This window comes from Planococcus citri, chromosome 1 (genome assembly GCF_950023065.1).
Source record: "Planococcus citri chromosome 1, ihPlaCitr1.1, whole genome shotgun sequence".
In the NCBI taxonomy this organism is placed as follows: domain Eukaryota; kingdom Metazoa; phylum Arthropoda; class Insecta; order Hemiptera; family Pseudococcidae; genus Planococcus; species Planococcus citri.
This window is the reverse complement of record NC_088677.1, coordinates 43,681,380-43,696,832: the sequence shown is the minus strand read 5'-3', so window position 1 is coordinate 43,696,832 and position 15,453 is coordinate 43,681,380. Positions and strand designations below refer to the sequence as shown.

The 15,453-nt window shown below is 32.9% G+C and overlaps 1 protein-coding gene and 1 long non-coding RNA gene across 3 annotated transcripts in view; both read right to left on the bottom strand.

Annotated features, from left to right (window-relative positions):
* The window catches only part of mbo (Nuclear pore complex protein Nup88), a 56,543-nt gene extending 53,751 nt beyond the window's left edge, over window positions 1-2,792 (bottom strand). Inside the window, exons 1-2 of one of the 2 annotated variants that reach the window (XM_065345143.1) lie at window positions 2,384-2,792; window positions 1,521-1,690 (exon numbers count right to left, since the gene is read on the bottom strand). In XM_065345143.1, the coding sequence (XP_065201215.1) occupies window positions 1,521-1,690; window positions 2,384-2,572 (359 nt within the window). In that variant the 5' untranslated portion in view covers window positions 2,573-2,792. The remainder of the gene's footprint in view (window positions 1-1,520; window positions 1,691-2,383) is intronic. The other variant, XM_065345142.1, reaches the window with a different exon arrangement.
* Window positions 2,793-4,926: 2,134 nt separating this feature from the next.
* Window positions 4,927-15,453, bottom strand: part of LOC135842247 (uncharacterized) — a 95,255-nt gene continuing 84,728 nt past the window's right edge. The window contains exons 4-5 of the long non-coding RNA XR_010558097.1: window positions 10,442-10,537; window positions 4,927-5,119 (exon numbers count right to left, since the gene is read on the bottom strand). This is a non-coding gene — a long non-coding RNA (uncharacterized LOC135842247). The remainder of the gene's footprint in view (window positions 5,120-10,441; window positions 10,538-15,453) is intronic.

Sequence of the window (15,453 nt, the reverse complement as noted above, 5' to 3'; positions counted from 1 at the left end):
TAAAATGTGTTTATTTTGAAATGAGAAACAAAATTGGCTCCAGCGAAGCGAGGGCGAGAGCTTTTGAAAAAATTTTCAGTTCGAGATGCATAAAAACGTTTTTTTTTTTTTTTTTTTTGTTAATGTGAGGAGTTTATTTTTTGTTTTTTTTTTTAAATTTTAGAATTGGAATGATGTTTTGTTGAAGGAAGTTACTTTTGAAAGAGAAAAGAGAACAGGCTCGAGCGAAAGCTTCTGAAAATTTGAATTTGAAAAAAAAAACAGAACAGGCCCAAGCGAAAGCGAAGCCCTTGTAAATTTTCATTACGACGAGAGGCATAGAAATGATGTTTTTTTGTGAGGAGTTCATTTTTTTGCTTCAAACCATGATTTGTACTTCTTTTCATCGCTGGTCCTTATCCAAAATTTGCAATTGATCGTTTTTTTTCAAAATTCCAGGGATTTTGCGTGAAAATTATGAAATTCCCTGACGTTTCCAGGTTTGTGGACACCCTGTATGGTGTAAAACAATTGCGGGGTCCGCGAGATGGATTTTGAGGAAAACTCAAATTTATTTCTCAGTCTACCTCGCGGTCCCCCTCATTGGAAATCTTTTTCTTTTATGCAGTTTTCAGCTCAAAGTTCCTTTTTTTAAAGCGGTTCGTGTATGTGGATCTTGAAAAGAATTATACCCATGGAAAGAGGATAAAATTTCATTTCTTATGGTACAAAAAAATTATGGAGTCCGCGAGATGGATTTTGATTTTTGAGGAAAAATTGAACTCCTGAAAATTCTCCACTAGGAAATTTTTTATCCTGCAAGCGTTTTTGTTTAAAATTTATAGCAATTAGCTTCTGACATAGGTACCTAATGAAGAATTCGCGATTCTTTAATAATAAGGCGCAGAACGTCATACTTTTATAACTACATATTTAAACTATTAATATGAAATATATATATTTAGATTTAAACTTAGTCATTGTGGTGCCCGTTTTAAGTATACGTAGTCATTGTGGTGCCCGGTTTTGGTCTTGAGGTGCCCAAATCGGGCACCACAAGGTCTTTCTATATAAAACGATGTAGAATCTCATGAAATGCACTCTAAGGTGAAAAAAAAATTTTTGAGGCAGGCACCGCAAGTACCAAGTTTATATAACGGGCACCACTATGACTAAAAATACCAAAAAAACTAAACTGCTCCGAAACACCTTTATCATACATATATATGTGATCCTCTATGTACGCGGGCACCACAATTACCATAAAAGACCCGGGCACCACAAGGTACTAGGTACGTGTATTCATATATAGAATTTAGCGGCACCTCCTCCCGAAATGAAAAGTAGGTATGTATAAATAGCATGAGCTGTGTCTAGTCGCAGTAAATCGTGAAAATAACGATTTTAACTTTTAACACTGTGCAGCCTTCTTCCCTTGGGGTGGACAGTTAAAGTGTGAGATCTATCGAGTCTTGAGTACCTAGTGGATCTTGGGATCGAATTCGAAAAACATACAACTACGATGAAAAACGTTTTCCTACCTGCAGGTAATTTCCGATTTTCCTCCTTCGAAAAGCGATTCTGCGCCCCATCTTCGAGGAATGTTGACTACCGCTATACCTTTTGCACCGATCAACACCGCCTGTTCGCTAGTTTTATTGATCAAAATGCGAGTAACTTCGAACACCGGTGAATTTGTCAAACGCAGAATCTGAAAGGAGAAGAATTCAATTAAACATGTAAATGTAAAACACACGCCATCATCTATGGTTTGACATTATTGAAAGTATTCTAACTTCCAGGAAAATCAATTCATCAAAACATTATGTTTCAATCTTTCAAATGTGCAGCATTTTCAAGTGCATGCATTGTTCATTTTTGAACGTACATATTCTAACTACGCAATACGCAGTGATCCTTAATATTAATCGAAGGACTATCGGCAATAATATTATGCAAGCAATTCTATATGTCATCGAATTACTCCAAGTCTGATAGGGAATCTAATATCAGTACGTGTACATTGTATCTACTTGCTGGAATATCTATTATTAGTTCAAAAACTGACAGATGTACTTGATATGCTACCTACACTGGACTGGAGTGTAATACGCAATGGACATGTTATTTATACATAGTCACCTCCCGAAAAATAAAACAATACGTGAGAAGTAGAATGGAACTTCAGTTTCTTAATCTCACGCGAAAATATAACCATCAGACTATTATCAAAATACACATCATACGCATAATGCACATCGCGTATTCGAACCTCTCATCTCTCGAATGCACGCAGAATAGGATTTCTTGATCATATTTTCAATTGAAAATGTACCTCATAACTTATATTCTAATATTCTTAATACTTAATTCAACATAACAATACTGAGATTGGATTATATACCTGTAGTGGGTATTCTTTAGAATGCTTCAACTGGAATTCGATATTTAGAGTAAGAATAGAAGCATCGTTTCGATTCCACACATACAGAATACCTGATTTAACTTCGATTAAATTAACATCATTTGCTTTAGAATGTGGTAGATGATGTTTGATGATTTGAAACAGTTTGTGTTTACTCAAGTTCTCCATAATGTCTTCGAAACTCGAATCGATACAGTTGAGTACGAACACCCAAACTTACCACCTGCATAAACCGAAAACCGAAATTGATTAATCACAACGTTTCGCTAATTGTTGAATTAAAACTCCACATAATCGTAATTTTTTCGCAAAAAGAACCGCTAAACCCGAGCAGAAATTATCAGAAATACAAATTTCGTCACACAACTTCATCGGCTTTCGAAAACGATAAAAAAAACACACACAATACTGCACTGCCTCCGCGTTTCTTAGTGAGTAGTACAACGCCTCAACCGTCCGCAAGTAATCACGGTAAATAATACAAAAGTAATTACGAAGTAATTCTAAAAATACAGTAAAATTTGAACTCACAGTCTCACAAGTTCACAACTCTCATCATTTTTTCTCAGTTGTTGTTTGCCACTTTGCCAGTCAAAATTTCGAAAATCACTAGATCACAACATCATGCATGCGTATAATGACTGACTGTAATGATTAATGTAATGACTAATGAATGAGAAAAATCATAATAAAATAAATCAAAAAAAATCATTAATCAACCCGGACCGCGATTTAATTTTAATATTAATTTAATCGAAAATGAAACCGCGTTCTTTTTCTTTTTCAAATAAAATTTTTACGATTTTTGTTTTGTCTTTTATTTTATCACGTCATTACGTCATTTTATTTTGAAAAAGAACACCATTTCATTTTCGATTAAATGAAACCGCGCCCTGCGGTGTCCGCGGTCCGCATTGATTTTTTCGATTTATTCTGATTTTTCTCATTACAGTCATGAGTCATTGGCGTCATTGCATTATGTCAGGGCTGCATAGTGCATACCAATAATAAAAATACCCAAAATAGCAATGGCGGCAATACCGGCAAATTTTGAAAAAATTTACAGATATATACCGTTTCACCAATACCAGTACCGATTAGCAGACAGATGAAAGTAACGATTTACAAAATACCGATAACTGATAAGTAAAGTTTTTGAAATGGTATTAATACCAAAATACCAATACCGAAATAGTGTTTGTTGAAAAACTTGTAAGTGATAATGATGAACCTTGAACTCCCAAATCGAGGTGTTTAAATTAAATAGAAAAAAGTGTAATTTCCAAAAAAAATTACAAAAATTTCGTTAATTTTGGCCTAAAACAAACTTTTTAATTCGGTATTATATTGGCACAATACCAATAATACCAATACCGGATACCGAAAAAAAAATCCACAAAATAATAAAATACAAGTACCAATACCGAAATACCAAAATTATTCTACACGCAGTATACCAAAATACCAATACCATTTTGGGAACTGTACGCTAAATTGCTAAATACCAATACCGGTACCAATACCGTTTATGTTTATCGGTATGCAGCCTTGCATTATGCGATTTTCGAAATTTTGACTGGCAAACAACTAAGTGCTCACCTACATAAGCGGCAACTGGCAACCAGCAACTAGCAACTTCACGACAGTGGAAAAAATTTAAGTTTAAAAGAACGGAGCACTTAGTTATAAGAACGAGAACAATAGGAACGGAAATCAAATTTCAAATTTTCCTAAGAACAAGAACAAAAACGCGATATCAAATTTAAAAGAACAAGGATAGGAAATCAAATCAAACATTAATTAGTCAATTTTGAAAGAACTTTATAACAACTGAACAAGAATAAAAGTTAAAAACGTGAAATATTCCAGTGTTCTTTCATTCTTGATCTTTCTTTCAAATTCTTTCATTTTTTTGTTGTGACTTCTGAGTGAAAATTTTATAAATTTTTTTGTCAGTTTCACTAATTTAAATTTTTAAATTTTTTATTATTGTTTATCATTTTTCATCATTTGTTTGATGAAAAAAGTGGAAAATGAAACTTGCAACATTGCTACCTAGTACCTACCTATGCCACATACGAAAAGGGGCCACTTTACCAAAGTCTTCTGCTCGCTCTTCTGGATTAGAAAAAAAATTTTATGTCGTTTTGCAAATTGTTATTTTTAATTCTAATATTTTGGAATTTTGATGTTTAAAAAAAAAATCCTCTCATAAGTCATACGTCATACATACTTTGAAAAATGAGTCGTTTGTTCGCTTCAAGTTGAGAACTTGCATAATAACGTGTTAGATATGTTTTTTTGTACAGTTTCTGATTTCTTTTGAGTGATTTATAAACAGAGCTCAATTTAAAATCAATTTCTGACATGTTCCACTTACTTTCTTTTTCAAAAAAACAAGAAACTGAAAAAAATTAGTTGTTTTTTTCATTTTTTGGTAACAAGAACGCCTGAGAGGTCGGAACAGAAACAAGAACAAAAATCTGTCTGGCACCTTTAGATTAGATCACTGACCTACCTCAGTAGCCTCTCGAGGTCTTCTGTCTGTCTGAGCTGGGCTTTCTAGTGAGTGTCTGGATTTCCAAGAGTGTATGTATGTCTTTCTGTTTTTCTATCTGTCATCCTGCGCATGCCGGGCTCTGCAGGTCATAGACCCGTCTATGTGACCTTTCAAGGCCGTCCGTCCGCCAGCAGGGCTTCTCGAGGTTACTGACCCTAAGTCAAGGTGCATAATTACAAAAAAATTAAAATTAAAAAATCGAATGTGAGCGTCAAAAAATAATTTAGATTTTTAATACGAGTACATAATTGGAAGTTGACGAGAATAATCAACCTCAAGTTATAAAAGAACTAAATGATCAATGCAAAATTGCAAAATCATTTTTCGACGTTCGAAACTTCGAAAGTGATTTTTAATGTATGCTTATATCTATCACCGAATTTATTCGACCAAAAAAAAAGTATGAATGACTCCACAAAACTTGAGGAAAGACTACGGTACCTGCTTTAAAATATGAAAGTAAAGGAGAACCTACACGCGAGTATATTGTGATACGTTTGTATGTACAATATTCAAAATCATGAACAATTTGAATATTTCCGAAGAAACATTTCTACCATTCTACCACAATATCGTTAAATTCAGAAAGCTGACAATTCGCATAGAAAATGTAAAATAGAAAATTGAAATATAATTAGGTACAACGACGCAGAATTTATATCTTTATAAAAGAAAGCTGAAAAACTGTCATTCTTCAACAAAAGAATATGTGACGTGAAGTCTAAAGTTTTACATGAAAATAGTCGAATCAAGACCACATGCAAATCAAAGTTGACGTTTTGTTGTCTACATTTGTGTAATAAAAGAGACATTACGAGACATTGTAACACCATTGTACTGTACAATATTTGCAAGAATACAAATGCCAATGAGTTACATATACATAGTTTAGTTCCGGTTATTCTATTCTAAAAAGCGAAAAAAATAGTTGTACGAATAACGCTGTTTTGCGAAAAGTTCAACTTGATAAGACTTTTCAGCAAATACAGGCGTAGTGTAGTATTGCGTTTAAGGAAAATAATAAGAAACAATTTGAGGCATTTTTCGAAACTCTAAAGGGCGCCGCGCCGTTTCGTTCAAACAGCAGATATGTTCGTTAATATTTACGCATCGACGTTATATCGTATTAAGATTTCATATCTTGGTATTTACATTTATCGAGACGATAACAAAAAAAAGCGGGAAAAAATTCTGTTTTTCTAAAAATGTATTTACACTCGAAAATTTAGTTTACCAAGTTGGAAAAAAATCAAATGAGCAAAGTTTTTCAACAGAAAGTTTTTATTATAAGCTTGAAAAAATATCGGAATAATCGTTTTTCAAGGGAATACGAAGAATGAAACTCATTAATTATTCAACTTTTCATTAGGCAAAAAAAAGTTGAATATCGAACGGGTAAGGTCTGTTTCAGGGACATTTTCAAAGAGAGCCTATTTAAGAACATCCCCTCAGAGTTGACCCTTCAACTGGTATACAATTTTCGATGAGTGAAAAAAACCACACAGCTCGAGATTGATCACACGTTGCAAAACAACGTTGAATGATTTTTTCCCTGTAAATGTAACGCTTTTACAATCTTTTGTATTCGCCTCTTAGCTTTCATTTTTAATAAGAAAAATCCCCCGAAGTGATGATGAACGAAGAAATATTAATGATATCTTTCAGCAGAAATATATTTTGTATATCTTGTGCTTTTTTTATTTATACAACGCCGAGCATATTCTATGGAATACGCTTTTAATCGGAAATAAACCTTTATTTAAAAAAAAAAACTTGCGGTTCTCGAGTGTTTTGATTCATGTACGTGCGCATTCTTGATAAGCTCGAGGTGTACTTTTTTCTCCAAGTGTTTGCCAAACGTAACGAAATTCCTCACAACGAAGGTATTTACGTGTAGGTACGTCTTTTGTTGGCGTACTAACAAAGGGAATAGATTCACGTTTGTGAAAAATTTTGGTTTTCAAGTACCTACCTACTATACTAGGTACGTATTAGGTACCCTTTACCATCATCGCACGTTGATGGTAACGAATGACATGATGGATTGCGTATGCCTTTCTTAAGTACATAGTACATCTACATACATATATGAATTCAATGACATTAACTATGCTTGTAAACTAGAGAGAAAATGAACTTGTTGATAAGCACGCCAACGAGTAGATAGGTATTCAATCAGTAATTAAGGTCTTATGTCTGGAATAGAACATAAAAATGTATAGGTTTAGGTACTCGTATACCTCCTTACACTAGGTACACGATTTTTCAACTATTACAACTCCAAATAGAATACCCGATAAAATCATTTCGGGGCATTGTCTGGTCGATTTGAATTCATATTTTGTATTTTTAAACAAGAAAAAGGCGGATCTTTTAAAATACCTAGAAGCCTAGGTTGCAAAGCTAAATGCCATTTTGTACACAGAGGGCTGAGAAAAAAAATTACTGGAAATATCAGAAATCAAAAAATGCTACTCATAAATCGGATTCCCGTTGACGTTGTATTTGCGTGTATTTAAAATATAAAATTGAAGCGGAAGTATCGTTATGATGTAGAGCTAACGAAAAATTGTTACGAGGTCATGCGTTGGTAAATGTCGACGTTGGACGCCATACGTCAGTAATGTATAATACTTATTAACCAATCACACGAAATTATTTAATAAATTAATTCTACCAAAGTGAAATTTTATCCACTTTTCATATCTTCGAACACCCGCTGCCTTAATATAGTCGTACGTATACCCCTACATTTCACCTAATGCCATTTAACGCAAACAGTGGTCAACAAAATTCACCTGCACACGACAAATCGAATATTTATAAATACGAGTATTAAATGGTACGTAGTTATTATTTTCATTTAATTTATTAAAATTAACTCCCAAGTTGCAAGAACGAATCGTGTGTTTCATATGAATTATCAAAAAGGCTACGATATCTCTAGTTACTTCTCTTTCTTCTTCTTCTTCCTCTTTTTCTTACTGTAGGTATGAGTAAGGTAAGCGAACAAAAGAAGAAAAAAATGCCTCCTATATTTTCCGCAGAAATTCTATTACAGTTTTGCATCCAACGACAAACTTCCAGTTCGGTGGCAACTTTTCGTAAAAGGTAGGTAGGTAGGTACTAGGTAGAATGAATACTCGAGTATAAGAAATTCACAGTCAGACGATACATTTGGTTAATTTCTGTACATCTACTATACGTACACCGCGGTGGAATAGATTAGAAATTAGAATTCCCATGCCGATCATAAACATAATCAAGATAAAATACCATGCTACATATTTGTGTGTTTTTAGATATCTAAATTTTAGGGGATTTTCGATACATAAGTTCTTTTTGGTGTTTCGCAATAAGAAAACGAGGGTAGAAGTGAAAGGAAAAAGTGATTTTAAATTACACTCTCAACATTAAGCTACTGAAGAAATAGAGAGATATGCCTAATGCTTTTGCTATCTTTTTGATCAACTCGTACAAAACGAGTAGTTTGCGAACACAGAAACTAATTAATACCAGAAAAACGTGTTTCAAATACGTATATTTTTTAATTGTTTTGTAATGTAAGTATATCCAATATCACCATCGTGACTTGTATTTTGAAAATTTCACGAAATGAAAATAAGTAGAATTTTCCACGATGAGAGTACATACACGACAATCTATGTAGATAAGATACGTAGACGTACTCGTACCATCGCCCACAAACTAATTCATCGCAATTTAATAATCAACTTTTTGACAAATAGGAAGAAACTTGAAGGGGAGAAGAGGGAGTACCTAGCTCTTTCCAAAAATTGATAGAATATATTGTTAATTAAAATTCAAAATACCGAAAAACATTACAGTATCTAAGTACCTACCTATTCATTATGTTAAATTTCTATTGACTAATCGTTGAAATTTTTTTGTCAAAAATTCTTTAATCAGGGAGTTTTCACAGGTTTTTTTTTTAAATTTTGGACAAATTAGGTATAAGTAAGTAGGTATACGATTGCATAATCTAAAAAAAAAAAAACTGGTGCACCTATACAGCTATGTATATTGTATGTACTACGATCTATCAACCAGTTTCATATTTCTTTCAACGATTTTTTTTTTTTTTTTTTAAATCGAAGTACCTACCCATGAATTTAAAAAAGTGATTCGCCCGAAGTGATCAATATTCCATCTACACTCGATTAATGATTTCTCATTTAGCTGAATTTTTTACCATCGTCGGAATAAAAAAAAATTGACAGTTTGAGATTTGGCAAAGGACCTTTTAATCCACGATTTATGATAAATTTTTTGGAAAAAAGGCAACAAAAAATCGAAATACTTTTTAAGCAGATGTGTAGCTCGGTATCGAGGTAAATTTATTTTAGAGCACGCATATCCCGAACCTGATTTAAATTTAAATTACAAACCTTCCATTATTTACATTTCATAAACTAACTAAGTTTTGAAACATAACGGCCTATTTTTACGGTCGAGTGGGTCGTACTTAGATTTTTTTATTCATTAAATTTTTTTCTGCGAATAATTTTAGAAATACCCGCCAGCAAAAACTATTACCGTGGAGGAAGGTTACACTTTTCTTTTTTAATTAATAATTTGCACGCGATTTAATTAATACCCGACCGATGGGCGATGGTGTAAGCGAGCGGGAATTTTGTGTTTATTCGCTTCAACTGAGAAATATTGAGTTTCGAAATAAAGAAAGAAAAAAAGTTAACGACCGAATGTCATGTACCCCTCTACAGAAGGTAATGGCAAAATAACAGTGAAGCGAAAAGAAAAATTAATTTTTGATACTGTTCGCTAAATGTCTTTTAAACAGTGTTTACCAAATATATTAACCGTGGTGCAGTATTTTTGCCGAAAAAAAAGATTTTTTCACGTATCATTTATTCCCTTATCCCTTTTTCCAAGTTTACATTAGGACGGTTTATAAGCGCTATCAGACGTGATATTGAATCTGTTGTAAAAATTTGTCGTCGAAAAAAGGGATATTTCACCCTATGTTTTCAATGCGATATTTATATCGTATCAGTTTCACATGATTTTCATTCCATATCAGGGCATATTCGATGAAATAGGTACAAGTGATTTATTTAGAGTAGATGAATGGAATTTTACGGCTGATTGCTGATGTCTATAGGTAGTTAGGTACTTGCGCGACGATTTGGTTCGTAAAAAGTCAGATATGAAAGTATGTAGGTACCTATGTCAGCTGATCAAATTTCCAACATTTCTTTCTTGACATCTAACTGGGCTAAGGTTTCATAGTTTAAAAAGTTTCTTCGCTAAACAAAATGTCTGATGTTATTAATTAGAAATTAATTTCATCAATATAAAAACTAGTTTTGACGAAATGACAAAACAAGAGGTTAGTTGAGATAATTTTGGCCATAATTTTTTCTTATGCTCTATTAAATTTGAAAAAAAAATAAAGAAATGAAATTGAAAGCCTGTAGATTGTACTTTCTACTCACCGTACTTATATCGTTGGACGTCAACCGCACTCCGTTGGATGAAATTCTACTTCAGTCTACATCAAGGATTGGTTATGAACACATAATTTAATCGTTCTGAAAAGCACGTTATACAATTAGTCAATTACCTACATAGGTAAGGTACCTAATACACAAAGACACATTCAAACCATGATGTATTTCTTTCTGTTTTATTGAAAAGGAAAGATCAATCAATCGATCAATCAATCAATCAATCAATCAATATTTATTAAAAAACGATTTCAAATTACAAAACACAAAATACCCCCCCATGCGCCATTGCGCGAGCGAGGGGGCCTCCATGGTAACAATGTTCGACAGTAAATATTGAAATAAAATTTTGGAGAGTGTGAAGCAGAAAATTTTAACTGTCAATTGAAATTTCGATGACTGATTGGGACTCGTGGAAAAAATTATTTTCGACTTGTGTGAGTTGTTTGTGATTGCACCTCTCGGGAAGAAATTATCAAAAATGCCATTGAAAAATAGAAAACGCTCACTCCATCAAGAAGATAAGTTCGAAAAAACTTCAAAAAAATTCCATTAATGACCCTTGGTAGAGTCTCTAGCATGCATGTAGGTTTGAAGAAATTTGGTTGAAAACAGCCAAAGATGAAAATTTTAAAAGAAATGTCAATTTTACCCATTTTGGAGGCGTTATCTATTGGAGACATAGCGATCTGAAAATTTTATTCGATAGGTTTTGGACCACAAAGACTAAATTCCATTGGTTGATTTTGAAATCCCAGCCGAGGCACGAGGATCCGCCATCCTTGACTGTCTGCACCCTTTTCTCGTAAATTTTCTTGGAAATTCAGGTTTTTCGATCCACCACTTTATAATTGAACATAATGGTCAACTTCGCAGCATCCTCCTCCTCCTCCTCCTCATTCAATTGAAAAAATTGAATCAACCTCTTTCTGGTAAGTAAATAAGGTTTAATACTTATTCACATACGTAGGTAGTTACTCACAAGTCACTTTACCAATCAACCAGGTAAACAGATCAACTGAAAATTCACAAGATAGGTCCATTTTTGCACTAATACTCACGACAGCAATTTGTTTAACAGGTTACCTACTGACATACAACCATTCTATCCTACATATTGCACTTATCCACAGGCAAACACTACTTACCCCTCTTATGGTGAATTAATTCAATGCTAAATTAACAACCTGTCAAAGCGATGGAAATTCTTCAAAAACTCTTCCGCCTGGTTATTATAAGCAATTCGAATAAAATTTACATTAAATGATTCTTGTAGAGTTAAACGTTGAAAAACGTAGTAACTCGCAATGAAGCAACTATGTGATGGTTTTCAAAATTATTGTTTTATTCTTTATCCCTTCAAACATAGAATGTACCATTTGAAAGTACTTCAAATGATCATAAATTATTAACTTACACGCCGGTGCTGTTGTTATTTATTAAATTCCTCTTTATTTTCCGAATGCAATAGAAAGTGTGCGAGCTTTTCCTCCAGCACTTGAAATTGAATGATATAACCATGTATCAGTAAATCGTTGACGGCGCTTGTTTCTGTTTCTGACACTGAATTCAATTTATTGCGTTTAATTCAAACTATAGTATTTTCTCTATTAAAACCAAAAGAACCGGCACAATTTCTGTATAAATGTTTGAAATGTAATGCATTTTGATGAACTTTTTTGTTTTCTTTTGGACAAATAATTTAAAATTTTTAATACATTTTCTTTGTCTTCGCATAGGATCTAACAGTGATTTGATGGTAGATGACTTGGCTTTTATAACTTTATGAGGTTTTTTTCTTTTTCTCGTACATACAAGTAGTATTTTAGAAAAATTGGATACTTATATTGCGAAAGAAAAATTGAGAAAAATAGGGCACAATTATATCGAATTGAAAAAGTTTCAAATAACGGAACTCGTGTGTACACATTATAAATAATGAGAAAAAAACACGAGTGGATTATGATATAATGAGTTGGAAAACATAAGGCAGCTACCAGCTAGAATATCATCGTAAAACCATTAAATTGGCAACGTACGAGTAGAAAGAATTTTCGAATGCATTTTATTTCATTCGTTCCGAGACCGATTTAATATCACTCGTCGACGAGCGACCGATGACGACGTCGTCGCGATGGGAAAATTTTTCAGTAACAAAATATCGACTTAATTTTCATAAAATTCGCTAGAGAAAACGTTGAAATTCTACGCCACTAAAATTTTTCATTACCATATAATTTATTCCGTATTCTGTAATTCTTCGAAGTAAACCCAACACCTGCACGAAATCTCTCACGTCCCCTTTTTGCAAATGCAATTCGTTAATTTTCCAAAAAACTTTAATCTGTTATTTAATTTTGAAGTTATTCTCGAACTCACGTATGCCGTTAATTTTCACTGACGAACGTGAAATATTCAAAATGTTAAGAAAATACGCTTTATTTATGTATAGTAAGTCAATATTTTAGAATGACTAAAAACTTTGAACAGTTGACTGTTATCTCGATTAGTAAGTTAAAAGTGGCAAGGCTTTCGTGAATTCTTCAATGCGGTTGTTTTACGAGGGAAGTACCTAACATCGGCGAGAAGAGTTGCGAAAAAGAGAAAGGGGTGTGATAGCTTTCTATCAAAGAAAACGCTTCTTATTGAAAACGATTCCATTCAAAAAGCGAACCTGCTAAGCTACTGACTCAAATGGAATTATTAATAATTTAACAACACTTTGATCAATTTCAATTTATCCTTTTGTAAGTACCTTTACCCCTAACTTCTTACTTTACAGGGTGTTTCGTAAATAAAGTTTGATTTCTTATTTCTTCGAGTTCGAACAGCATCAACCACGTGCTTTTTATAATATGTACCTACTTACTTACCAATTAAAATCCTAATATATTTCTTTTGTTTGTTTTCCCCCATTAAGATATGTAGGTAGGTACATTGATATTTTATGATGCACAAGGTTAACACGGGAAAAATGTAAAAATATTGGTAGTTTCATAATCATATACGTACATATCATATCATTCAAGTTATTGAACTCACAAGTAGGTACAAATTCTTACTACACTAAAAATAATCAGGATATTATTTTATTTCAAAATTCAAGCTTTCGATATACTTACATAGGTACGTACATAATGCACTAATCGGTACCTACTGTTATTAGTTATCATTACAATTTATACCTACGCTATACTAAAAATAAGGAAACACAAATTCCACTTGGAATAAAAATACTCAACGAGCGTTTATTTTACGAACACCTTACACTTCCATATCATTTCCCTTGTTGCCTATTGCGTATTCAAGTTTTATTACCTTCTACAGAAAGCTCGCTCTTTCTCGTTTTTTAATAATTTTTCAATAAGCAAAGCTCTAATATAGGAGTAAATTTCTCATTTCAATGAAATATCAAATGCTGCGATGTTGACATTCGACTATATCTTTTAAATATTATTTGTTACGTCAGAATTTTCATTATATTCTTGTTACATATCTAATATTACCTACGTTCGTTCGGTTAAATTAATTTTTCTCATTCCTCGTAAAATATTCGTGAGCGAATAAAGCATAGGCGGGGCAAGTGTGACCGCTAATTTTGCCAACTCAACTTTTATATACCTACACATCCTCTCGTACTTCTGTATAAATCACCGAATTCGATGGAAATTTCCATACAAGTCCTTCAAAAAGAATCCAATCAACGGTTTATACAGAGTAAAGAACAGACATCTGTTTGGTTTGCAGTATAATAAGATGAAAGATGAATTGAATCGAGTCGGTTGTATCAACGCCCAAATATCATTTGCCATTAAATTTTCCAGTCAAATTTAAGCAATATGTACTTAGTAGTTTATGGGTATGATTTATCGTTACGACAGAATAGGTGAATCGCACGACAGAAAAGGTGGTCTAAACGACAGGCCCGACAAATAAAAGAAATGCCCGACCAAAAAAGAAATTGAACGACAGAAAAAAAAGTTGCACGACAATCAAATATTTGCACGACAGATAAAAAATGTCCACGACAAATAAAAAATTCAACGACAGTTAAAAAAAATTCAACGACAATAGTAAAAAAAAAATCACGACAGAAATATCCATTAACACGTCTATTTTTAATTTTTTTTTTAATCCACCAACACGCCTATTTTTACCAAAAAAGTTACAAATCGAATAAAATGAAAAAAAATTAGAAATTTTCATAAAATGATAGGAGGGTAATTCTCAAACAGTGATAAATTTTGTGTACACAGCAAATTTCTCAACGGTTTTGGCCTAATTATTTTTATTTTATTTTAGAGATTTTTAGCCCTTCTTTCATTAGTGTACATTCGGTTTTATACCCCAAATGTCCTTCGACTTGTGTGTCAAGCGCCATGTTTTTGAAAATGAATGATATATAAAGTGTACCTAATGATCTTCATTTTTTTTCGTTGAAAAAATTGACGAATTCTCATTATCATAGAACGCATGAACGCAAAGGTACCTACTGTATTATTGTGCAAATTGCAATCTCAATAAGTCCATAGGAACCTCACATTTTACGTTTGAAAATTAACACACAGTTTTTGCACTAATTTTAGAGCAATTTTTAAGTAAGTATTTTTGCTAGCTTCCCAAACCAACATTTTATTTATCGCTTTTTCGTGTGTTTTCAGATTTGCAATTGGATAAATTGTTCTGTCGTTTAAAATTTTATTCTGTCGCTTAGACATCCTTTTTTGTCGGGAGGACTTGTCGTGATCAATAATTAAAAATAGTCGCTCTGACTCATTATTTTGTCGTTGAAAACCTGTCGTTGTAAAGACCTAACTTGTCGCTACCACAGCATTTATTGTCGTTTAAAATTACTCAGAAATAAACAAAGTGATGTCTGGCAATCTCCCAACAATACTTGGAATGTCAAATTACATACAAATCTCTAATCATAAACTAAGCAGCTAATTCTAAAATGTGAGGTGAAATTCATACTCAGCATCTACAGGAACGGATCGAAG